Source organism: Bacillus rossius, chromosome 7 (assembly GCF_032445375.1).
Source record: "Bacillus rossius redtenbacheri isolate Brsri chromosome 7, Brsri_v3, whole genome shotgun sequence".
Lineage (NCBI taxonomy): Eukaryota > Metazoa > Arthropoda > Insecta > Phasmatodea > Bacillidae > Bacillus > Bacillus rossius.
In genome coordinates this window covers 72,465,505-72,490,605 of record NC_086335.1, presented here as the reverse complement: position 1 = coordinate 72,490,605, position 25,101 = coordinate 72,465,505, and the positions used below count along the sequence as shown (strand labels likewise).

Here is a 25,101-nt window from a genome sequence, read left to right as displayed (position 1 = left end):
ATACAAGGTCTGCTGGTAAGTAGCTACAAGGTCTGCTGTATGTGTAGCTACGAGGTCTGCCGGTGTGTTGCAGGAGGCCGACTGCTCGCCTCGCTGCTCGGGTATCCCTCGCAGTGCGTGCACAACGACGCGCTGCACAGCTGCACGTTCAGCCTCACGTGCTGGCTGGTGGGCGGCCAGCTGCACAAGGGCTGCGGGCAGGCGGGCGGGCCCCTGGACGCTGTGGCAGACCTGCTGTTCACGTGCTGCGTCCCGGGGCGTGCCATCGCGCCCCTTCGGAGCGGCGTGCGGCGAGAGGACATCGACCACCGCCACAACGAGATACCTGCCACCTCTAGAGTCGGTGCGTCCATCCTAGCCTTGATGCCTTCAGAGTGGGTGTGTCCATCCTAGCCTTGGTGCCTCCAGAGTGGGTGTGTCCATCCTAGCCTTGATACCTCCCGATTGGGTGTGTCCATCCTAGCCTTGATGCCTCCAGAGTGGGTGCGTCCATCCTTGGCCTTGATACCTCCAGAGTGGGTGCATCCATCCTAGCCTTGATGCCTCCAGAGTAGGTGTGTCCATCCTAGCCTTGATACCTCCAGAGTGGGTGCGTCCATCCTAGCCTTGATGCCTCCAGAGTGGGTGCGTCCATCCTAGCCTTGATACCTCCAGAGTGGGTGCGTCCATCCTAGCCTTGATGCCTCCAGAGTGTGTGCGTCCATCCTAGCCTTGATGCCTCCAGAGTGTGTGCGTCCATCCTAGCCTTGATACCTCCAGAGTGTGTGCGTCCATCCTAGCCTTGATGCATCCAGAGTGGGTGCGTCCATCCTAGCCTTGATGCCTCCAGAGTGGGTGCCTCCATCATAGCCTTGATACCTCCAGAGTGGGTGCGTCCATCCTAGCCTTGATGCCTCCAGAGTGGGTGCATCCATCCTAGCCTTGATGCCTCCAGAGTGGGTGCGTCCATCCTAGCCTTGATGCCTCCAGAGTGGGTGCGTCCATCCTAGCCTTGATGCCTCCAGAGTGGGTGCGTCCATCCTAGCCTTGATGCCTCCAGAGTGGGTGCGTCCATCATAGCCTTGATACCTCCAGAGTGGGTGCGTCCATCATAGCCTTGATGCCTCCAGAGTGGGTGCGTCCATCCTAGCCTTGATGCCTCCAGATTGGGTGCGTCCATCCTAGCCTTGATGCCTCCAGAGTGGGTGCGTCCATCCTAGCCTTGATGCCTCCAGAGTGGGTGCGTCCATCCTAGCCTTAATGTCTCCAGAGTGGGTGCGTCCATCCTAGCCTTGATGCCTCCAGAGTGGGTGCGTCCATCCTAGCCTTGATGCCTCCAGAGTGGGTGTGTCCATCCTAGCCTTGATGCCTCCAGAGTGGGTGCGTCCATCCTAGCCTTGATGCCTCCAGAGTGGGTGCGTCCATCCTAGCCTTGATGCCTCCAGAGTGGGTGTGTCCATCCTAGCCTTGATGCCTCCAGAGTGGGTGCGTCCATCCTAGCCTTAATGCCTCCAGAGTGGGTGCGTCCATCCTAGCCTTGATACCTCCAGAGTGGGTGTGTCAATCCTAGCCTTGATACCTCCAGAGTGGGTGCGTCCATCCTAGCCTTGATACCTCCCGATTGGGTGTGTCCATCCTAGCCTTGATGCCTCCAGAGTGGGTGTGTCCATCCTAGCCTTGATGCTTTCAGAGTGGGTGCGTCCATCTTAGCCTTGATACCTCCCGATTGGGTGTGTCCATCCTAGCCTTGATTCCTCCATAGTGGGTGTGTCCATCCTAGCCTTGATGCCTCCAGAGTGGGTGCATCCATCCTAGCCTTGATGCCTCCAGAGTGGGTGTGTCCATCCTAGTCTTGATACCTCCAGAGTGGGTGTGTCCATCCTAGCCTTGATGCCTCCAGAGTGGGTGCGTCCATCCTAGCCTTGATACCTCCCGATTGGGTGTGTCCATCCTAGCCTTGATTCCTCCATAGTGGGTGCGTCCATCCTAGCCTTGATGCCTCCAGAGTGGGTGAGTCCATCCTAGCCTTGATACCTCCAGAGTGGGTGCGTCCATTCTAGCCATGATACCTCCAGAGTGGGTGCGTCCATCCTAGCCTTGATGCTCCAGAGTGGGTGTGTCCATCCTAGCCTTGATACCTCCAGAGTGGGTGCGTCCATCCTAGCCTTGATGCCTCCAGAGTGGGTGCGTCCATCCTAGCCTTGATACCTCCAGAGTGGGTGCGTCCATCCTAGCCTTGATACCTCCAGAGTGGGTGCGTCCATCCTAGCCTTGATGCCTCCAGAGTGGGCGAGTCCATCCTAGTCTTGATAACTCCAGAGTGGGTGTGTCCATCCTAGCCTTGATGCCTCCAGAGTGGGTGTGTCCATCCTAGCCTTGATACATCCAGAGTGGGTGTGTCCATCCTAGCCTTGATACCTCCAGAGTGGGTGTGTCCATCCTAGTCTTGATACCTCCAGAGTGGGTGCGTCCATCCTTGCCTTGATACCTCCAGAGTGGGTGCGTCCATCCTAGCCTTGATACCTCCAGAGTGGGTGTGTCCATCCTAGCCTTGATACCTCCAGAGTGGGTGTGTCCATCCTAGCCTTGATACCTCCAGAGTGGGTGTGTCCATCCTAGCCTTGATACCTCCCAATTGGGTGTGTCCATCCTAGACTTGATTCCTCCATAGTGGGTGCGTCCATCCTAGCCTTGATGCCTCCAGAGTGGGTGCGTCCATCCTAGCCTTGATCCCTCCAGAGTGGGTGCGTCCATCCTAGCCTTGATGCCTCCAGAGTGGGTGCGTCCATCCTAGCCTTGATGCCTCCAGAGTGGGTGTGTCCATCCTAGTCTTGATACCTCCAGAGTGGGTGTGTCCATCCTAGTCTTGATACCTCCAGAGTGGGTGTGTCCATCCTAGCCTTGATGCCTCCAGAGTGGGTGCGTCCATCCTAGCCTTGATGCCTCCAGAGTGGGTGCGTCCATCCTAGCCTTGATGCCTCCAGAGTGGGTGTGTCCATCCTAGTCTTGATACCTCCAGAGTGGGTGTGTCCATCCTAGCCTTGATGCCTCCAGAGTGGGTGCGTCCATCCTAGCCTTGATACCTCCAGAGTGGGTGCGTCCATCCTAGCCTTGATGCCTCCAGAGTGGGTGTGTCCATCCTAGTCTTGATACCTCCAGAGTGGGTGTGTCCATCCTAGCCTTGATGCCTCCAGAGTGGGTGTGTCCATCCTAGCTTTGATACCACCAGAGTGGGTGTGTCCATCCTAGCCTTGATGCCTCCAGAGTGGGTGCGTCCATCCTAGCCTTGATGCCTCCAGAGTGGGTGCGTCCATCCTAGCCTTGATGCCTCCAGAGTGGGTGTGTCCATCCTAGCCTTGATGCCTCCAGAGTGGGTGTGTCCATCCTAGCCTTGATGCCTCCAGAGTGGGTGCGTCCATCCTAGCCTTGATACCTCCAGATTGGGTGTGTCCATCCTAGCCTTGATGCCTCCAGAGTGGGTGCGTCCATCCTAGTCTTGATACCTCCAGAGTGGGTGTGTCCATCCTATCCTTGATACCTCCAGAGTGTGTGCGTCCATCCTAGCCTTGATACCTCCAGAGTGGGTGTGTCCATCCTTGGCCTTGATGCCTCCAGAGTGGGTGCGTCCATCCTTGGCCTTGATACCTCCATAGTGGGTGTGTCCATCCTAGCCTTGATACCTCCATAGTGGGTGTGTCCATCCTAGCCTTGATGCCTCCAGAGTGGGTGCGTCCATCCTAGCCTTGATACCTCCATAGTGGGTGTGTCCATCCTAGCCTTGATACCTCCAGAGTGGGTGCGTCCATCCTAGCCTTGATACCTCCAGAGTGGGTGCGTCCATCCTAGCCTTGATGCCTCCAGAGTGGGTGCGTCCATCCTAGCCTTGATACCTCCAGAGTGGGTGCGTCCATCCTAGCCTTGATACCTCCAGAGTGGGTGCGTCCATCCTAGCCTTGATGCCTCCAGAGTGGGTGAGTCCATCCTAGTCTTGATACCTCCAGAGTGGGTGTGTCCATCCTAGCCTTGATGCCTCCAGAGTGGGTGTGTCCATCCTAGCCTTGATACATCCAGAGTGGGTGTGTCCATCCTAGCCTTGATACCTCCAGAGTGGGTGTGTCCATCCTAGTCTTGATACCTCCAGAGTGGGTGCGTCCATCCTTGCCTTGATACCACCAGAGTGGGTGTGTCCATCCTAGCCTTGATGCCTCCAGAGTGGGTGCGTCCATCCTAGCCTTGATGCCTCCAGAGTGGGTGCGTCCATCCTAGCCTTGATGCCTCCAGAGTGCGTGTGTCCATCCTAGCCTTGATGCCTCCAGAGTGGGTGCGTCCATCCTAGCCTTGATGCCTCCAGAGTGGGTGCGTCCATCCTAGCCTTGATGCCTCCAGAGTGGGTGCGTCCATCCTAGCCTTGATACCTCCAGAGTGGGTGTGTCCATCCTAGCCTTGATGCCTCCAGAGTGAGTGCGTCCATCCTAGCCTTGATACCTCCAGAGTGGGTGTGTCCATCCTAGCCTTGATGCCTCCAGAGTGGGTGCGTCCATCCTAGCCTTGATGCCTCCAGAGTGGGTGCGTCCATCCTAGCCTTGATGCCTCCAGAGTGGGTGCGTCCATCCTAGCCTTGATGCCTCCAGAGTGGGTGCGTCCATCCTAGCCTTGATGCCTCCAGAGTGGGTGCGTCCATCCTAGCCTTGATGCCTCCAGAGTGGGTGCGTCCATCCTAGCCTTGATGCCTCCAGAGTGGGTGCGTCCATCCTAGCCTTGATGCCTCCAGAGTGGGTGCGTCCATCCTAGCCTTGATGCCTCCAGAGTGGGTGCGTCCATCCTAGCCTTGATGCCTCCAGAGTGGGTGCGTCCATCCTAGCCATGATGCCTCCAGAGTGGGTGCATCCATCCTAGCCTTGATGCCTCCAGAGTGGGTGCGTCCATCCTAGCCTTGATGCCTCCAGAGTGGGTGCGTCCATCCTAGCCTTGATGCCTCCAGAGTGGGTGCGTCCATCCTAGCCTTGATGCCTCCAGAGTGGGTGCGTCCATCCTAGCCTTGATGCCTCCAGAGTGGGTGCGTCCATCCTAGCCTTGATGCCTCCAGAGTAGGTGTATCCATCCTAGCCTTGATGCCTCCAGATTGGGTGCGTCCATCCTAGCCTTGATGCCTCCAGAGTGGGTGCGTCCATCCTAGCCTTGATGCCTCCAGAGTGGGTGCGTCCATCCTAGCCTTGATGCCTCCAGAGTGGGTGCGTCCATCCTAGCCTTGATGCCTCCAGAGTGGGTGCGTCCATCCTAGCCTTGATGCCTCCAGAGTGGGTGTGTCCATCCTAGCCTTGATGCCTCCAGAGTGGGTGCGTCCATCCTTGCCTTGATACCTCCAGAGTGGGTGCGTCCATCCTAGCCTTGATACCTCCAGAGTGGGTGCGTCCATCCTAGCCTAGATACCTCCAGAGTGGGTGTGTCCATCCTAGCCTTGATACCTCCAGAGTGGGTGTGTCCATCCTAGCCTTGATACCTCCCGATTGGGTGTTTCCATCCTAGACTTGATTCCTCCATAGTGGGTGCGTCCATCCTAGCCTTGATGCCTCCAGAGTGGGTGCGTCCATCCTAGCCTTGATACCTCCAGAGTGGGTGCGTCCATCCTAGCCTTGATGCCTCCAGAGTGGGTGCGTCCATCCTAGCCTTGATGCCTCCAGAGTGGGTGCGTCCAATCTAGCCTTGATGCCTCCAGAGTGGGTGTGTCCATCCTAGCCTTGATGCCTCCAGAGTGGGTGCGTCCATCCTAGCCTTGATGCCTCCAGAGTGGGTGCGTCCATCCTAGCCTTGATGCCTCCAGAGTGGGTGTGTCCATCCTAGCCTTGATGCCTCCAGAGTGGGTGCGTCCATCCTAGCCTTGATACCTCCAGAGTGGGTGCGTCCATCCTAGCCTTGATGCCTCCAGAGTGGGTGCGTCCATCCTAGTCTTGATACCTCCAGAGTGGGTGTGTCCATCCTAGCCTTGATGCCTCCAGAGTGGGTGTGTCCATCCTAGCTTTGATACCACCAGAGTGGGTGTGTCCATCCTAGCCTTGATGCCTCCAGAGTGGGTGCGTCCATCCTAGCCTTGATGCCTCCAGAGTGGGTGCGTCCATCCTAGCCTTGATACCTCCAGAGTGGGTGTGTCCATCCTAGCCTTGATGCCTCCAGAGTGGGTGTGTCCATCCTAGCCTTGATGCCTCCAGAGTGGGTGCGTCCATCCTTGCCTTGATACCTCCAGATTGGGTGTGTCCATCCTAGCCTTGATGCCTCCAGAGTGGGTGCGTCCATCCTAGCCTTGATACCTCCAGAGTGGGTGTGTCCATCCTATCCTTGATACCTCCAGAGTGTGTGCGTCCATCCTAGCCTTGATACCTCCAGAGTGGGTGTGTCCATCCTTGGCCTTGATGCCTCCAGAGTGGGTGCGTCCATCCTTGGCCTTGATACCTCCATAGTGGGTGTGTCCATCCTAGCCTTGATACCTCCATAGTGGGTGTGTCCATCCTAGCCTTGATGCCTCCAGAGTGGGTGCGTCCATCCTAGCCTTGATACCTCCATAGTGGGCGCGTCCATCCTTGGCCTTGATACCTACAGAGTGGGTGTGTCCATACTAGCCTTGATGCCTCCAGAGTGGGTGCGTCCATCCTTGGCCTTGATACCTCCAGAGTGGGTGCGTCCATCCTAGCCTTGATGCCTCCAGAGTGGGTGCGTCCATCCTTGGCCTTGATACCTCCAGAGTGGGTGTGTCCATCCTAGCCTTGATGCCTCCAGAGTGGGTGCGTCCATCCTTGGCCTTGATACCTCCAGAGTGGGTGCGTCCATCCTAGCCTTGATACCTCCAGAGTGGGTGTGTCCATCCTAGCTTTGATACCACCAGAGTGGGTGTGTCCATCCTAGCCTTGATACCTCCAGAGTGGGTGCGTCCATCCTAGCCTTGATGCCTCCAGAGTGAATGCGTCCATCCTTGGCCTTGATACCTCCAGAGTGGGTGTGTCCATCCTAGCTTTGATACCACCAGAGTGGGTGTGTCCATACTAGCCTTGATACCTCCAGAGTGGGTGTGTCCATCCTAGCTTTGATACCACCAGAGTGGGTGTGTCCATACTAGCCTTGATAACTCCAGAGTGTGTGCGTCCATCCTTAGCATTGATACCTCCAGAGTGGGTGTGTCCATCCTAGCTTTGATACCACCAGAGTGGGTGTGTCCATACTAGCCTTGATAACTCCAGAGTGTGTGCGTCCATCCTTGGCCTTGATACCTCCAGAGTGGGTGTGTCCATCCTAGCTTTGATACCACCAGAGTGGGTGTGTCCATACTAGCCTTGATACCTTCAGAGTGGGTGTGTCCATCCTAGCCTTGATACCTCCAGAGTGGGTGTGTCCATACTAGCCTTGATACCTCCAGAGTGGGTGTGTCCATCCTAGCCTTGATACCTCCAGAGTGGGTGTGTCCATCCTAGCCTTGATACCTCCAGAGTGGGTGCGTCCATCCTAGCCTTGATGCCTCCAGAGTGGGTGCGTCCATCCTTGGCCTTGATACCTCCAGAGTGGGTGTGTCCATCCTAGCTTTGATACCACCAGAGTGGGTGTGTCCATACTAGCCTTGATACCTCCAGAGTGGGTGTGTCCATCCTAGCCTTGATACCTCCAGAGTGGGTGTGTCCATCCTAGCTTTGATACCACCAGAGTGGGTGTGTCCATACTAGCCTTGATGCCTCCAGAGTGTGTGCGTCCATCCTTGGCCTTGATACCTCCAGAGTGGGTGTGTCCATCCTAGCTTTGATACCACCAGAGTGGGTGTGTCCATACTAGCCTTGATACCTCCAGAGTGTGTGCGTCCATCCTTGGCCTTGATACCTCCAGAGTGGGTGTGTCCATCCTAGCTTTGATACCACCAGAGTGGGTGTGTCCATCCTAGCCTTGATACCTCCAGAGTGGGTGTGTCCATCCTAGCTTTGATACCACCAGACTGGGTGTGTCCATACTAGCCTTGATACCTCCAGAGTGGGTGTGTCCATCCTAGCTTTGATACCACCAGAGTGGGTGTGTCCATCCTACCCTTGATACCTCCAGAGTGGGTGTGTCCATCCTTGGCCTTGATACCTCCAGAGTGGGTGTGTCCATCCTAGCCTTGATACCTCCAGAGTGGGTGTGTCCATCCTAGCCTTGATGCCTCCAGAGTGGGTGCGTCCATCCTAGCTTTGATGCCACCAGAGTGGGTGTGTCCATCCTAGCCTTGATACCTCCAGAGTGGGTGTGTCCATCCTAGCCTTGATACCTCCAGAGTGGGTGCGTCCATCCTAGCCTTGATGCCTCTAGAGTGTGTGCGTCCATCCTTGGCCTTGATACCTCCAGAGTGGGTGTGTCCATCCTAGCTTTGATACCACCAGAGTGGGTGTGTCCATACTAGCCTTGATACCTCCAGAGTGTGTGCGTCCATCCTTGGCCTTGATACCTCCAGAGTGGGTGTGTCCATCCTAGCTTTGATACCACCAGAGTGGGTGTGTCCATACTAACCTTGATACCTCCAGAGTGGGTGTGACCATCCTAGCCTTGATACCTTCAGAGTGGGTGTGTCCATACTAGCCTTGATTCCTCCAGAGTGGGTGTGTCCATCCTAGCCTTGATACCTCTAGAGTGGGTGTGTCCATCCTAGACTTGATACCTCCAGAGTGGGTGCGTCCATCCTAGCCTTGATGCCTCCAGAGTGGGTGCGTCCATCCTTGGCCTTGATACCTCCAGAGTGGGTGTGTCCATCCTAGCTTTGATACCACCAGAGTGGGTGTGTCCATCCTAGCCTTGATACCTCCAGAGTGGGTGTGTCCATCCTAGCCTTGATACCTCCAGAGTGGGTGTGTCCATCCTAGCTTTGATACCACCAGAGTGGGTGTGTCCATACTAGCCTTGATGCCTCCAGAGTGTGTGCGTCCATCCTTGGCCTTGATACCTCCAGAGTGGGTGTGTCCATCCTAGTTTTGATACCACCAGAGTGGGTGTGTCCATCCTAGCCTTGATACCTCCAGAGTGGGTGTGTCCATCCAAGCTTTGATACCACCAGAGTGGGTGTGTCCATACTAGCCTTAATTCCTCCAGAGTGTGTGCGTCCATCCTTGGCCTTGATACCTCCAGAGTGGGTGTGTCCATCCTAGCTTTTATACCACCAGAGTGGGTGTGTCCATCCTAGCCTTGAGACCTCCAGAGTGTGTGCGTCCATCCTTGGCCTTGATACCTCCAGAGTTGGTGTGTCCATCCTAGCTTTGATACCACCAGAGTGGGTGTGTCCATACTAGCCTTGATACCTCCAGAGTGGGTGTGTCCATCCTAGCTTTGATACCACCAGAGTGGGTGTGTCCATCCTAGCTTTGATACCTCCAGAGTGGGTGTGTCCATCCTAGCCTTGATACCTCCAGAGTGGGTGTGTCCATCCTAGCTTTGATACCACCAGTGTGGGTGTGTCCATCCTAGCCTTGATACCTCCAGAGTGGGTGTGTCCATCCTTGGCCTTGATACCTCCAGAGTGGGTGTGTCCATCCTAGCTTTGATACCACCAGAGTGGGTGTGTCCATCCTAGCCTTGATACCTCCAGAGTGGGTGTGTCCATCCTAGCCTTGATACCTCCAGAGTGGGTGTGTCCATCCTAGCTTTGATACCACCAGAGTGGGTGTGTCCATACTAGCCTTGATGCCTCCAGAGTGTGTGCGTCCATCCTTGGCCTTGATACCTCCAGAGTGGGTGTGTCCATCCTAGCTTTGATACCACCAGAGTGGGTGTGTCCATCCTTGCTTTGATACCACCAGAGTGGGTGTGTCCATCCTAGCCTTGATACCTCCAGAGTGGGTGTGTCCATCCTAGCTTTGATACCACCAGAGTGGGTGTGTCCATACTAGCCTTGATACCTCCAGAGTGTGTGCGTCCATCCTTGGCCTTGATACCTCCAGAGTGGGTGTGTCCATCCTAGCTTTGATACCACCAGAGTGGGTGTGTCCATACTAGCCTTGATACCTCCAGAGTGGGTGTGTCCATCCTAGCTTTGATACCACCAGAGTGGGTGTGTCCATCCTAGCCTTGACACCTCCAGAGTAGGTGTGTCCATCCTTGGCCTTGATACCTCCAGAGTGGGTGTGTCCATCCTAGCCTTGATACCTCCAGAGTGGGTGTGTCCATCCTAGCCTTGATGCCTCCAGAGTGGGTGCGTCCATCCTAGCCTTGATGCCTCCAGAGTGGGTGCGTCCATCTAGCCTTGATGCCTCCAGAGTGGGTGCGTCCATCCTAGCCTTGATGCCTCCAGAGTGGGTGCGTTCATCCTAGCCTTGATACCTCCAGAGTGGGTGTGTCCATCCTAGCCTTGATGCCTCCAGAGTGGGTGCGTCCATCCTAGCTTGGATACCACCAGAGTGGGTGTGTCCATCCTAGCCTTGATACCTCCAGAGTGGGTGCGTCCATCCTAGCCTTGATGCCTCCAGAGTGGGTGCGTCCATCCTTGGCCTTGATACCTCCAGAGTGGGTGTGTCCATCCTAGCTTTGATACCACCAGAGTGGGTGTGTCCATCCTTGGCCTTGATACCTCCAGAGTGGGTGTGTCCATCCTAGCTTTGATACCACCAGAGTGGAGGTGTCCATCCTAGCTTTGATACCTCCAGAGTGGGAGTGACCATCCTAGCTTTGATACCACCAGAGTGGGTGTGTCCATCCTAGCCTTGATACCTCCAGAGTGGGTGCGTCCATCCTAGCCTTGATGCCTCCAGAGTGGGTGCGTCCATCCTAGCCTTGATACCTCCAGAGTGGGTGCGTCCATCCTAGCCTTGATGCCTCCAGAGTGGGTGTGTCCATCCTAGCTTTGATACCACCAGAGTGGGTGTGTCCATACTAGCCTTGATACCTCCAGAGTAGGTGTGTCCATCCTAGCTTTGATACCACCAGAGTGGGTGTGTCCATCCTAGCCTTGATACCTCCAGAGTGGGTGTGTCCATCCTAGCCTTGATACCTCCAGAGTGGGTGTGTCCATCCTTGGCCTTGATACCTCCAGAGTGGGTGTGCCCATCCTAGCTTTGATACCACCAGAGTGGGTGTGTCCATACTAGCCTTGATACCTCCAGAGTGGGTGTGTCCATCCTAGCTTTGATACCACCAGAGTGGGTGTGTCCATCCTAGCCTTGTTATTTCCAGAGTGGTTGTGTCCATCCTAGCCTTGATACCTCCAGAGTGGGTGCGTCCATCCTTGGCCTTGATACCTCCAGAGTGGGTGTGTCCATCCTAGCTTTGATACCACCAGAGTGGGTGTGTCCATACTAGCCTTGATACCTCTAGAGTGGGTGTGTCCATCCTAGCTTTGATACCACCAGAGTGGGTGTGTCCATCCTAGCCTTGATACCTCCAGAGTGGGTGTGTCCATCCTAGCCTTGATACCTCCAGAGTGGGTGCGTCCATCCTTGGCCTTGATACCTCCAGAGTGGGTGTGTCCATCCTAGCTTTGATACCACCAGAGTGGGTGTGTCCATACTAGCCTTGATACCTCCAGAGTGGGTGTGTCCATCCTAGCTTTGATACCACTAGAGTGGGTGTGTCCATCCTAGCCTTGATACCTCCAGAGTGGGTGTGTCCATCCTTGACCTTGATACCTCCAGAGTGGGTGCGTCCATCCTAGCCTTGATGCCTCCAGAGTGGGTGCGTCCATCCTAGCCTTGATGCCTCCAGAGTGGGTGTGTCCATCCTAGCCTTGATGCCTCCAGAGTGGGTGCGTCCATCCTAGCCTTGATGCCTCTAGAGTGGGTGCGTCCATCCTAGCCTTGATGCCTCCAAAGTGGGTGTGTCCATCCTAGCCTTGATGCCTCAAGAGTGGGTGCGTCCATCCTAGCCTTGATGCCTCCAGAGTGGGTGCGTCCATCCTAGCCTTGATACCTCCAGAGTGGGTGTGTCAATCCTAGCCTTGATACCTCCAGAGTGGGTGCGTCCATCCTAGCCTTGATACCTCCCGATTGGGTGTGTCCATCCTAGCCTTGATGCCTCCAGAGTGGGTGTGTCCATCCTAGCCTTGATGCTTTCAGAGTGGGTGCGTCCATCTTAGCCTTGATACCTCCCGATTGGGTGTGTCCATCCTAGCCTTGATTCCTCCATAGTGGGTGTGTCCATCCTAGCCTTGATGCCTCCAGAGTGGGTGCGTCCATCCTAGCCTTGATGCCTCCAGAGTGGGTGTGTCCATCCTAGTCTTGATACCTCCAGAGTGGGTGTGTCCATCCTAGCCTTGATGCCTCCAGAGTGGGTGCGTCCATCCTAGCCTTGATACCTCCCGATTGGGTGTGTCCATCCTAGCCTTGATTCCTCCATAGTGGGTGCGTCCATCCTAGCCTTGATGCCTCCAGAGTGGGTGAGTCCATCCTAGCCTTGATACCTCCAGAGTGGGTGCGTCCATCCTAGCCTTGATACCTCCAGAGTGGGTGCGTCCATCCTAGCCTTGATGCTCCAGAGTGGGTGCGTCCATCCTAGCCTTGATACCTCCAGAGTGGGTGCGTCCATCCTAGCCTTGATGCCTCCAGAGTGGGTGCGTCCATCCTAGCCTTGATACCTCCAGAGTGGGTGCGTCCATCCTAGCCTTGATACCTCCAGAGTGGGTGCGTCCATCCTAGCCTTGATGCCTCCAGAGTGGGTGAGTCCATCCTAGTCTTGATACCTCCAGAGTGGGTGTGTCCATCCTAGCCTTGATGCCTCCAGAGTGGGTGTGTCCATCCTAGCCTTGATACATCCAGAGTAGGTGTGTCCATCCTAGCCTTGATACCTCCAGAGTGGGTGTGTCCATCCTAGTCTTGATACCTCCAGAGTGGGTGCGTCCATCCTTGCCTTGATACCTCCAGAGTGGGTGCGTCCATCCTAGCCTTGATACCTCCAGAGTGGGTGTGTCCATCCTAGCCTTGATACCTCCAGAGTGGGTGTGTCCATCCTAGCCTTGATACCTCCAGAGTGGGTGTGTCCATCCTAGCCTTGATACCTCCCGATTGGGTGTGTCCATCCTAGACTTGATTCCTCCATAGTGGGTGCGTCCATCCTAGCCTTGATGCCTCCAGAGTGGGTGCGTCCATCCTAGCCTTGATCCCTCCAGAGTGGGTGCGTCCATCCTAGCCTTGATGCCTCCAGAGTGGGTGCGTCCATCCTAGCCTTGATGCCTCCAGAGTGGGTGTGTCCATCCTAGTCTTGATACCTCCAGAGTGGGTGTGTCCATCCTAGTCTTGATACCTCCAGAGTGGGTGTGTCCATCCTAGCCTTGATGCCTCCAGAGTGGGTGCGTCCATCCTAGACTTGATGCCTCCAGAGTGGGTGCGTCCATCCTAGCCTTGATGCCTCCAGAGTGGGTGTGTCCATCCTAGTCTTGATACCTCCAGAGTGGGTGTGTCCATCCTAGCCTTGATGCCTCCAGAGTGGGTGCGTCCATCCTAGCCTTGATACCTCCAGAGTGGGTGCGTCCATCCTAGCCTTGATGCCTCCAGAGTGGGTGTGTCCATCCTAGTCTTGATACCTCCAGAGTGGGTGTGTCCATCCTAGCCTTGATGCCTCCAGAGTGGTTGTGTCCATCCTAGCTTTGATACCACCAGAGTGGGTGTGTCCATCCTAGCCTTGATGCCTCCAGAGTGGGTGCGTCCATCCTAGCCTTGATGCCTCCAGAGTGGGTGCGTCCATCCTAGCCTTGATACCTCCAGAGTGGGTGTGTCCATCCTAGCATTGATGCCTCCAGAGTGGGTGTGTCCATCCTAGCCTTGATGCCTCCAGAGTGGGTGCGTCCATCCTAGCCTTGATACCTCCAGATTGGGTGTGTCCATCCTAGCCTTGATGCCTCCAGAGTGGGTGCGTCCATCCTAGCCTTGATACCTCCAGAGTGGGTGTGTCCATCCTATCCTTGATACCTCCAGAGTGTGTGCGTCCATCCTAGACTTGATACCTCCAGAGTGGGTGTGTCCATCCTTGGCCTTGATGCCTCCAGAGTGGGTGCGTCCATCCTTGGCCTTGATACCTCCATAGTGGGTGTGTCCATCCTAGCCTTGATACCTCCATAGTGGGTGTGTCCATCCTAGCCTTGATGCCTCCAGAGTGGGTGCGTCCATCCTAGCCTTGATACCTCCATAGTGGGTGTGTCCATCCTAGCCTTGATACCTCCAGAGTGGGTGCGTCCATCCTAGCCTTGATACCTCCAGAGTGGGTGCGTCCATCCTAGCCTTGATGCCTCCAGAGTGGGTGCGTCCATCCTAGCCTTGATACCTCCAGAGTGGGTGCGTCCATCCTATCCTTGATACCTCCAGAGTGGGTGCGTCCATCCTAGCCTTGATGCCTCCAGAGTGGGTGAGTCCATCCTAGTCTTGATACCTCCAGAGTGGGTGTGTCCATCCTAGCCTTGATGCCTCCAGAGTGGGTGTGTCCATCCTAGCCTTGATACATCCAGAGTGGGTGTGTCCATCCTAGCCTTGATACCTCCAGAGTGGGTGTGTCCATCCTAGTCTTGATACCTCCAGAGTGGGTGCGTCCATCCTTGCCTTGATACCACCAGAGTGGGTGTGTCCATCCTAGCCTTGATGCCTCCAGAGTGGGTGCGTCCATCCTAGCCTTGATGCCTCCAGAGTGGGTGCGTCCATCCTAGCCTTGATACCTCCAGAGTGCGTGTGTCCATCCTAGCCTTGATACCTCCAGAGTGGGTGTGTCCATCCTAGCCTTGATACCTCCAGAGTGGGTGTGTCCATCCTAGCCTTCATGCCTCCAGAGTGGGTGCGTCCATCATAGCCTTGATGCCTCCAGAGTGGGTGCGTCCATCCTAGCCTTGATGCCTCCAGAGTGGGTGCGTCCATCCTAGCCTTGATGCCTCCAGAGTGGGTGCGTCCATCATAGCCTTGATACCTCCAGAGTGGGTGCGTCCATCCTAGCCTCGATACCTCCAGAGTGGGTGTGTCCATCCTAGCCTTGATGCCTCCAGAGTGGGTGCGTCCATCCTAGCCTTGATGCCTCCAGAGTGGGTGCGTCCATCCTAGCCTTGATGCCTCCAGAGTGGGTGCGTCCATCCTAGCCTTGATACCTCCAGAGTGGGTGTGTCCATCCTAGCCTTGATGCCTCCAGAGTGAGTGCGTCCATCCTAGCCTTGATACCTCCAGAGTGGGTGTGTCCATCCTAGCCTTGATACCTCCAGAGTGGGTGCGTCCATCCTAGCCTTGATGCCTCCAGAGTGGGTGCGTCCATCCTAGCCTTGATGCCTCCAGAGTGGGTGCGTCCATCCTAGCCTTGATGCCTCCAGAGTGGGTGCGTCCATCCTAGCCTTGATGCCTCCAGAGTGGGTGCGTCCATCCTAGCCTTGATGCCTCCAGAGTGGGTGCGTCCATCCTAGCCTTGATGCCTCCAGAGTGGGTGCGTCCATCCTAGCCTTGATGCCTCCAGAGTGGGTGCGTCCATCCTAGCCTTGATGCCTCCAGAGTGGGTGCGTCCATCCTAGCCTTGATGCCTCCAGAGTGGGTGCGTCCATCCTAGCCTTGATGCCTCCAGAGTGGGTGCGTCCATCCTAGCCTTGATGCCTCCAGAGTGGGTGCGTCCATCCTAGCCTTGATGCCTCCAGAGTGGGTGCGTCCATCCTAGCCTTGATGCCTCCAGAGTGGGTGCGTCCATCCTAGCCTTGATGCCTCCAGAGTGGGTGCGTCCATCCTAGCCTTGATGCCTCCAGAGTGGGTGCGTCCATCCTAGCCTTGATGCCTCCAGAGTAGGTGCGTCCATCCTAGCCTTGATGCCTCCAGATTGGGTGCGTCCATCCTAGCCTTGATGCCTCCAGAGTGGGTGCGTCCATCCTAGCTTTGATGCCTCCAGAGTGGGTGCGTCCATCCTAGCCTTGATGCCTCCAGAGTGGGTGCGTCCATCCTAGCCTTGATGCCTCCAGAGTGGGTGCGTCCATCCTAGCCTTGATGCCTCCAGAGTGGGTGTGTCCATCCTAGCCTTGATGCCTCCAGAGTGGGTGCGTCCATCCTTGCCTTGATACCTCCAGAGTGGGTGCGTCCATCCTAGCCTTGATACCTCCAGAGTGGGTGCGTCCATCCTAGCCTAGATACCTCCAGAGTGGGTGTGTCCATCCTAGCCTTGATACCTCCAGAGTGGGTGTGTCCATCCTAGCCTTGATACCTCCCGATTGGGTGTTTCCATCCTAGACTTGATTCCTCCATAGTGGGTGCGTCCATCCTAGCCTTGATGCCTCCAGAGTGGGTGCGTCCATCCTAGCCTTGATACCTCCAGAGTGGGTGCGTCCATCCTAGCCTTGATGCCTCCAGAGTGGGTGCGTCCATCCTAGCCTTGATGCCTCCAGAGTGGGTGCGTCCAATCTAGCCTTGATGCCTCCAGAGTGGGTGTGTCCATCCTAGTCTTGATACCTCCAGAGTGGGTGTGTCCATCCTAGTCTTGATACCTCCAGAGTGGGTGTGTCCATCCTAGCCTTGATGCCTCCAGAGTGGGTGCGTCCATCCTAGCCTTGATGCCTCCAGAGTGGGTGCGTCCATCCTAGCCTTGATGCCTCCAGAGTGGGTGTGTCCATCCTAGTCTTGATACCTCCAGAGTGGGTGTGTCCATCCTAGCCTTGATGCCTCCAGAGTGGGTGCGTCCATCCTAGCCTTGATACCTCCAGAGTGGGTGCGTCCATCCTAGCCTTGATGCCTCCAGAGTGGGTGTGTCCATCCTAGTCTTGATACCTCCAGAGTGGGTGTGTCCATCCTAGCCTTGATGCCTCCAGAGTGGGTGTGTCCATCCTAGCTTTGATACCACCAGAGTGGGTGTGTCCATCCTAGCCTTGATGCCTCCAGAGTGGGTGCATCCATCCTAGCCTTGATGCCTCCAGAGTGGGTGCGTCCATCCTAGCCTTGATACCTCCAGAGTGGGTGTGTCCATCCTAGCCTTGATGCCTCCAGAGTGGGTGTGTCCATCCTAGCCTTGATGCCTCCAGAGTGGGTGCGTCCATCCTTGCCTTGATACCTCCAGATTGGGTGTGTCCATCCTAGCCTTGATGCCTCCAGAGTGGGTGCGTCCATCCTAGCCTTGATACCTCCAGAGTGGGTGTGTCCATCCTATCCTTGATACCTCCAGAGTGTGTGCGTCCATCCTAGCCTTGATACCTCCAGAGTGGGTGTGTCCATCCTTGGCCTTGATGCCTCCAGAGTGGGTGCGTCCATCCTTGGCCTTGATACCTCCATAGTGGGTGTGTCCATCCTAGCCTTGATACCTCCATAGTGGGTGTGTCCATCCTAGCCTTGATGCCTCCAGAGTGGGTGCGTCCATCCTAGCCTTGATACCTCCATAGTGGGCGCGTCCATCCTTGGCCTTGATACCTACAGAGTGGGTGTGTCCATACTAGCCTTGATGCCTCCAGAGTGGGTGCGTCCATCCTTGGCCTTGATACCTCCAGAGTGGGTGCGTCCATCCTAGCCTTGATGCCTCCAGAGTGGGTGCGTCTATCCTTGGCCTTGATACCTCCAGAGTGGGTGTGTCCATCCTAGCCTTGATGCCTCCAGAGTGGGTGCGTCCATCCTTGGCCTTGATACCTCCAGAGTGGGTGCGTCCATCCTAGCCTTGATACCTCCAGAGTGGGTGTTGTCCATCCTAGCTTTGATACCACCAGAGTGGGTGTGTCCATCCTAGCCTTGATACCTCCAGAGTGGGTGCGTCCATCCTAGCCTTGATGCCTCCAGAGTGAATGCGTCCATCCTTGGCCTTGATACCTCCAGAGTGGGTGTGTCCATCCTAGCTTTGGTACCACCAGAGTGGGTGTGTCCATACTAGCCTTGATACCTCCAGAGTGGGTGTGTCCATCCTAGCTTTGATACCACCAGAGTGGGTGTGTCCATACTAGCCTTGATAACTCCAGAGTGTGTGCGTCCATCCTTAGCATTGATACCTCCAGAGTGGGTGTGTCCATCCTAGCTTTGATACCACCAGAGTGGGTGTGTCCATACTAGCCTTGATAACTCCAGAGTGTGTGCGTCCATCCTTGGCCTTGATACCTCCAGAGTGGGTGTGTCCATCCTAGCTTTGATACCACCAGAGTGGGTGTGTCCATACTAGCCTTGATACCTTCAGAGTGGGTGTGTCCATCCTAGCCTTGATACCTCCAGAGTGGGTGTGTCCATACTAGCCTTGATACCTCCAGAGTGGGTGTGTCCATCCTAGCCTTGATACCTCCAGAGTGGGTGTGTCCATCCTAGCCTTGATACCTCCAGAGTGGGTGCGTCCATCCTAGCCTTGATGCCTCCAGAGTGGGTGCGTCCATCCTTGGCCTTGATACCTCCAGAGTGGGTGTGTCCATCCTAGCTTTGATACCACCAGAGTGGGTGTGTCCATACTAGCCTTGATACCTCCAGAGTGGGTGTGTCCATCCTAGCCTTGATACCTCCAGAGTGGGTGTGTCCATCCTAGCTTTGATACCACCAGAGTTGGTGTGTCCATACTAGCCTTGATGCCTCCAGAGTGTGTGCGTCCATCCTTGGCCTTGATACCTCCAGAGTGGGTGTGTCCATCCTAGCTTTGATACCACCAGAGTGGGTGTGTCCATACTAGCCTTGATACCTCCAGAGTGTGTGCGTCCATCCTTGGCCTTGATACCTCCAGAGTGGGTGTGTCCATCCTAGCTTTGATACCACCAGAGTGGGTGTGTCCATCCTAGCCTTGATACCTCCAGAGTGGGTGTGTCCATCCTAGCTTTGATACCACCAGACTGGGTGTGTCCATACTAGCCTTGATACCTCCAGAGTGGGTGTGTCCATCCTAGCTTTGATACCACCAGAGTGGGTGTGTCCATCCTACCCTTGATACCTCCAGAGTGGGTGTGTCCATCCTTGGCCTTGATACCTCCAGAGTGGGTGTGTCCATCCTAGCCTTGATACCTCCAGAGTGGGTGTGTCCATCCTAGCCTTGATGCCTCCAGAGTGGGTGCGTCCATCCTAGCTTTGATGCCACCAGAGTGGGTGTGTCCATCCTAGCCTTGATACCTCCAGAGTGGGTGTGTCCATCCTAGCCTTGATACCTCCAGAGTGGGTGCGTCCATCCTAGCCTTGATGCCTCCAGAGTGTGTGCGTCCATCCTTGGCCTTGATACCTCCAGAGTGGGTGTGTCCATCCTAGCTTTGATACCACCAGAGTGGGTGTGTCCATACTAGCCTTGATACCTCCAGAGTGTGTGCGTCCATCCTTGGCCTTGATACCTCCAGAGTGGGTGTGTCCATCCTAGCTTTGATACCACCAGAGTGGGTGTGTCCATACTAACCTTGATACCTCCAGAGTGGGTGTGACCATCCTAGCCTTGATACCTTCAGAGTGGGTGTGTCCATACTAGCCTTGATTCCTCCAGAGTGGGTGTGTCCATCCTAGCCTTGATACCTCTAGAGTGGGTGTGTCCATCCTAGCCTTGATACCTCCAGAGTGGGTGCGTCCATCCTAGCCTTGATGCCTCCAGAGTGGGTGCGTCCATCCTTGGCCTTGATACCTCCAGAGTGGGTGTGTCCATCCTAGCTTTGATACCACCAGAGTGGGTGTGTCCATCCTAGCCTTGATACCTCCAGAGTGGGTGTGTCCATCCTAGCCTTGATACCTCCAGAGTGGGTGTGTCCATCCTAGCTTTGATACCACCAGAGTGGGTGTGTCCATACTAGCCTTGATGCCTCCAGAGTGTGTGCGTCCATCCTTGGCCTTGATACCTCCAGAGTGGGTGTGTTCATCCTAGCTTTGATACCACCAGAGTGGGTGTGTCTATACTAGCCTTGATACCTCCAGAGTGTGTGCGTCCATCCTTGGCCTTGATACCTCCAGAGTGGGTGTGTCCATCCTAGTTTTGATACCACCAGAGTGGGTGTGTCCATCCTAGCCTTGATACCTCCAGAGTGGGTGTGTCCATCCAAGCTTTGATACCACCAGAGTGGGTGTGTCCATACTAGCCTTAATACCTCCAGAGTGTGTGCGTCCATCCTTGGCCTTGATACCTCCAGAGTGGGTGTGTCCATCCTAGCTTTTATACCACCAGAGTGGGTGTGTCCATCCTAGCCTTGAGACCTCCAGAGTGTGTGCGTCCATCCTTGGCCTTGATACCTCCAGAGTTGGTGTGTCCATCCTAGCTTTGATACCACCAGTGTGGGTGTGTCCATACTAGCCTTGATACCTCCAGAGTGGGTGTGTCCATCCTAGCTTTGATACCACCAGAGTGGGTGTGTCCATCCTAGCTTTGATACCTCCAGAGTGGGTGTGTCCATCCTAGCCTTGATACCTCCAGAGTGGGTGTGTCCATCCTAGCTTTGATACCACCAGAGTGGGTGTGTCCATCCTAGCCTTGATACCTCCAGAGTGGGTGTGTCCATCCTTGGCCTTGATACCTCCAGAGTGGGTGTGTCCATCCTAGCTTTGATACCACTAGAGTGGGTGTGTCCATCCTAGCCTTGATACCTCCAGAGTGGGTGTGTCCATCCTAGCCTTGATACCTCCAGAGTGGGTGTGTCCATCCTAGCTTTGATACCACCAGAGTGGGTGTGTCCATACTAGCCTTGATGCCTCCAGAGTGTGTGCGTCCATCCTTGGCCTTGATACCTCCAGAGTGGGTGTGTCCATCCTAGCTTTGATACCACCAGAGTGGGTGTGTCCATCCTTGCTTTGATACCACCAGAGTGGGTGTGTCCATCCTAGCCTTGATACCTCCAGAGTGGGTGTGTCCATCCTAGCTTGGATACCACCAGAGTGGGTGTGTCCATACTAGCCTTGATACCTCCAGAGTGTGTGCGTCCATCCTTGGCCTTGATACCTCCAGAGTGGGTGTGTCCATCCTAGCTTTGATACCACCAGAGTGGGTGTGTCCATTCTAGCCTTGATACCTCCAGAGTGGGTGTGTCCATCCTAGCTTTGATACCACCAGAGTGGGTGTGTCCATCCTAGCCTTGACACCTCCAGAGTAGGTGTGTCCATCCTTGGCCTTGATACCTCCAGAGTGGGTGTGTCCATCCTAGCCTTGATACCTCCAGAGTGGGTGTGTCCATCCTAGCCTTGATGCCTCCAGAGTGGGTGCGTCCATCCTAGCCTTGATGCCTCCAGAGTGGGTGCGTCCATCTAGCCTTGATGCCTCCAGAGTGGGTGCGTCCATCCTAGCCTTGATGCCTCCAGAGTGGGTGCGTTCATCCTAGCCTTGATACCTCCAGAGTGGGTGTGTCCATCCTAGCCTTGATGCCTCCAGAGTGGGTGCGTCCATCCTAGCTTGGATACCACCAGAGTGGGTGTGTCCATCCTAGCCTTGATACCTCCAGAGTGGGTGCGTCCATCCTAGCCTTGATGCCTCCAGAGTGGGTGCGTCCATCCTTGGCCTTGATACCTCCAGAGTGGTTGTGTCCATCCTAGCTTTGATACCACCAGAGTGGGTGTGTCCATCCTTGGCCTTGATACCTCCAGAGTGGGTGTGTCCATCCTAGCTTTGATACCACCAGAGTGGAGGTGTCCATCCTAGCTTTGATACCTCCAGAGTGGGAGTGACCATCCTAGCTTTGATACCACCAGAGTGGGTGTGTCCATCCTAGCCTTGATACCTCCAGAGTGGGTGCGTCCATCCTAGCCTTGATGCCTCCAGAGTGGGTGCGTCCATCCTAGCCTTGATACCTCCAGAGTGGGTGCGTCCATCCTAGCCTTGATGCCTCCAGAGTGGGTGTGTCCATCCTAGCTTTGATACCACCAGAGTGGGTGTGTCCATACTAGCCTTGATACCTCCAGAGTAGGTGTGTCCATCCTAGCTTTGATACCACCAGAGTGGGTGTGTCCATCCTAGCCTTGATACCTCCAGAGTGGGTGTGTCCATCCTAGCCTTGATACCTCCAGAGTGGGTGTGTCCATCCTTGGCCTTGATACCTCCAGAGTGGGTGTGCCCATCCTAGCTTTGATACCACCAGAGTGGGTGTGTCCATACTAGCCTTGATACCTCCAGAGTGGGTGTGTCCATCCTAGCTTTGATACCACCAGAGTGGGTGTGTCCATCCTAGCCTTGTTATTTCCAGAGTGGTTGTGTCCATCCTAGCCTTGATACCTCCAGAGTGGGTGCGTCCATCCTTGGCCTTGATACCTCCAGAGTGGGTGTGTCCATCCTAGCTTTGATACCACCAGAGTGGGTGTGTCCATACTAGCCTTGATACCTCTAGAGTGGGTGTGTCCATCCTAGCTTTGATACCACCAGAGTGGGTGTGTCCATCCTAGCCTTGATACCTCCAGAGTGGGTGTGTCCATCCTAGCCTTGATACCTCCAGAGTGGGTGCGTCCATCCTTGGCCTTGATACCTCCAGAGTGGGTGTGTCCATCCTAGCTTTGATACCACCAGAGTGGGTGTGTCCATACTAGCCTTGATACCTCCAGAGTGGGTGTGTCCATCCTAGCTTTGATACCACTAGAGTGGGTGTGTCCATCCTAGCCTTGATACCTCCAGAGTGGGTGTGTCCATCCTTGACCTTGATACCTCCAGAGTGGGTGTGTCCATCCTAGCTTTGATACCACCAGAGTGGGTGTGTCCATACTAGCCTTGATACCTCCAGAGTGGGTGTGTCCATCCTAGCTTTGATACCACCAGAGTGGGTGTGTCCATCCTTGGCCTTGATACCTCCAGAGTGGGTGCGTCCATCCTAGCCTTGATGCCTCCAGAGTGGGTGCGTCCATTCTTTGCCTTGATACCTCCAGAGTGGGTGTGTCCATCCTAGCCTTGATACCTCCAGAGTGGGTGTGTCCATCCTAGCCTTGATACCTCCAGAGTGGGTGCGTCCATCCTTGGCCTTGATACCTCCAGAGTGGGTGCGTCCATCCTTGGCCTTGATACCTCCAGAGTGGGTGTGTCCATACTAGCCTTGATACCTCCAGAGTGGGTATGTCCATCCTAGCTTTGATACCACCAGAGTGGGTGTGTCCATCCTAGCCTTGATACCTCCAGAGTGGGTGCGTCCATCCTAGCCTTGATGCCTCCAGAGTGGGTGCGTCCATCCTTGCCTTGATACCTCCAGAGTGGGTGTGTCCATCCTAGCCTTGATACCTCCAGAGTGGGTGCGTCCATCCTTGGCCTTGATACCTCCAGAGTGGGTGCGTCCATCCTTGGCCTTGATACCTCCAGAGTGGGTGTGTCCATACTAGCCTTGATACCTCCAGAGTGGGTGTGTCCATCCTAGCTTTGATACCACCAGAGTGGGTGTGTCCATCCTAGCCTTGATACCTCCAGAGTGGGTGCGTCCATCCTAGCCTTGATGCCTCCAGAGTGGGTGCGTCCATCCTTGCCTTGATACCTCCAGAGTGGGTGTGTCCATCCTAGCCTTGATACCTCCAGAGTGGGTGTGTCCATCCTAGCCTTGATACCTCCAGAGTGGGTGCGTCCATCCTTGGCCTTGATACCTCCAGAGTGGGTGCGTCCATCCTTGGCCTTGATGTTATCTTTAAAAGATTTGTGCAATGGGAGTGCATGACATGATGTAAGTTTTTGGACATACGCCATTGCTAAGAACTTTTTCTGCTGAAGAAAAACTAATAAAATAAAATAAATAAATAAAAATAAAAATACTCAAAAAAAAAGATACAAAAAACACACAAAATTAAGCAAACAATTGCTGTTGTCAACAAGGATATGAACACCACAAAATATTCCGAAACAGGAATATGGTCAGCAAACAAAGAAAAAACAAAGAAAAATGTACTAAGAGAACGAAAAAATCCCCACAAATGATGACAACACAAAAATATAGAAACCCAAAATAATTCAGCACAACAGTTGAAGCGAGACAAAAAACATGACAAAACGAAAAAACAAACAAATACAATAGTTTTACCTAAACAGAAACAAGCGACGTTTCGGGAACTGCTATCTGCTCCCGTCCTCAGGCAGAGACGCACATGGTACGGAAACACAGGTGCGAGTCGCACCTGTGTTTCCGTACCATGTGCGTCTCTGCCTGAGGACGGGAGCAGATAGCAGTTCCCGAAACGTCGCTTGTTTCTGTTTAGGTAAAACTATTGTATTTGTTTGTTTTTTCGTTTTGTCATGTTTTTTGTCTCGCTTCAACTGTTGTGCTGAATTATTTTGGGTTTCTATATTTTTGTGTTGTCATCATTTGTGGGGATTTTTTCGTTCTCTTAGTACATTTTTCTTTGTTTTTTCTTTGTTTGCTGACCATATTCCTGTTTCGGAATATTTTGTGGTGTTCATATCCTTGTTGACAACAGCAATTGTTTGCTTAATTTTGTGTGTTTTTTGTATCTTTTTTTTTGAGTATTTTTATTTTTATTTATTTATTTTATTTTATTAGTTTTTCTTCAGCAGAAAAAGTTCTTAGCAATGGCGTATGTCCAAAAACTTACATCATGTCTTGGCCTTGATACCTCCAGAGTGGGTGTGTCCATCCTAGCTTTGATACCACCAGAGTGGGTGTGTCCATACTAGCCTTGATACCTCCAGAGTGGGTGCGTCCATCCTAGCTTTGATACCTCCAGAGTGGGTGTGTCCATCCTTGCCTTGATACCTCCAGAGTGGGTGTGTCCATCCTTGGCCTTGATACCTCCAGAGTGGGTGCGTCCATCCTAGCTTTGATACCACCAGAGTGGGTGTGTCCATACTAGCCTTGATACCTCCAGAGTGGGTGTGTCCATCCTAGCCTTGATGCCTCCAGAGTGGGTGCATCCATCCTAGCCTTGATGCCTCCAGAGTGGGTGTGTCCATCCTTGGCCTTGATACCTCCAGAGTGTGTGCGTCCATCCTAGCCTTGATACCTTCAGAGTGTGTGCGTCCATATTGGCCTTGATACCTCCCGATTGGGTGTGTCCATCCTAGCCTTGATACCTCCAGAGTGGGTGCGTCCATCCTTGGCCTTGATACCTCCAGAGTGGGTGTGTCCATCCTAGCCTTGATACCTCCAGAGTGTGTGCGTCCATCCTAGCCTTGATACCTTCAGAGTGTGTGCGTCCATATTGGCCTTGATACCTCCCGATTGGGTGTGTCCATCCTAGCCTTGATACCTCCAGAGTGGGTGTGTCCATCCTTGGCCTTGATACCTCCAGAGTGGGTGTGTCCATCCTAGCCTTGATACCTCCAGAGTGGGTGTGTCCATCCTAGCCTTGATGCCTCCAGAGTGGGTGCGTCCAT

At 54.6% G+C, this 25,101-nt stretch overlaps 1 protein-coding gene across 1 annotated transcript in view; it reads left to right on the top strand.

Annotated features, from left to right (window-relative positions):
* Positions 1–25,101, top strand: part of LOC134534386 (serine protease 27-like) — a 47,540-nt gene that overhangs the window by 11,765 nt on the left and 10,674 nt on the right. The window contains exon 3 of the mRNA XM_063372848.1: positions 74–343. Coding sequence (XP_063228918.1) covers positions 74–343 — 270 coding nt within the window. The remainder of the gene's footprint in view (positions 1–73; positions 344–25,101) is intronic.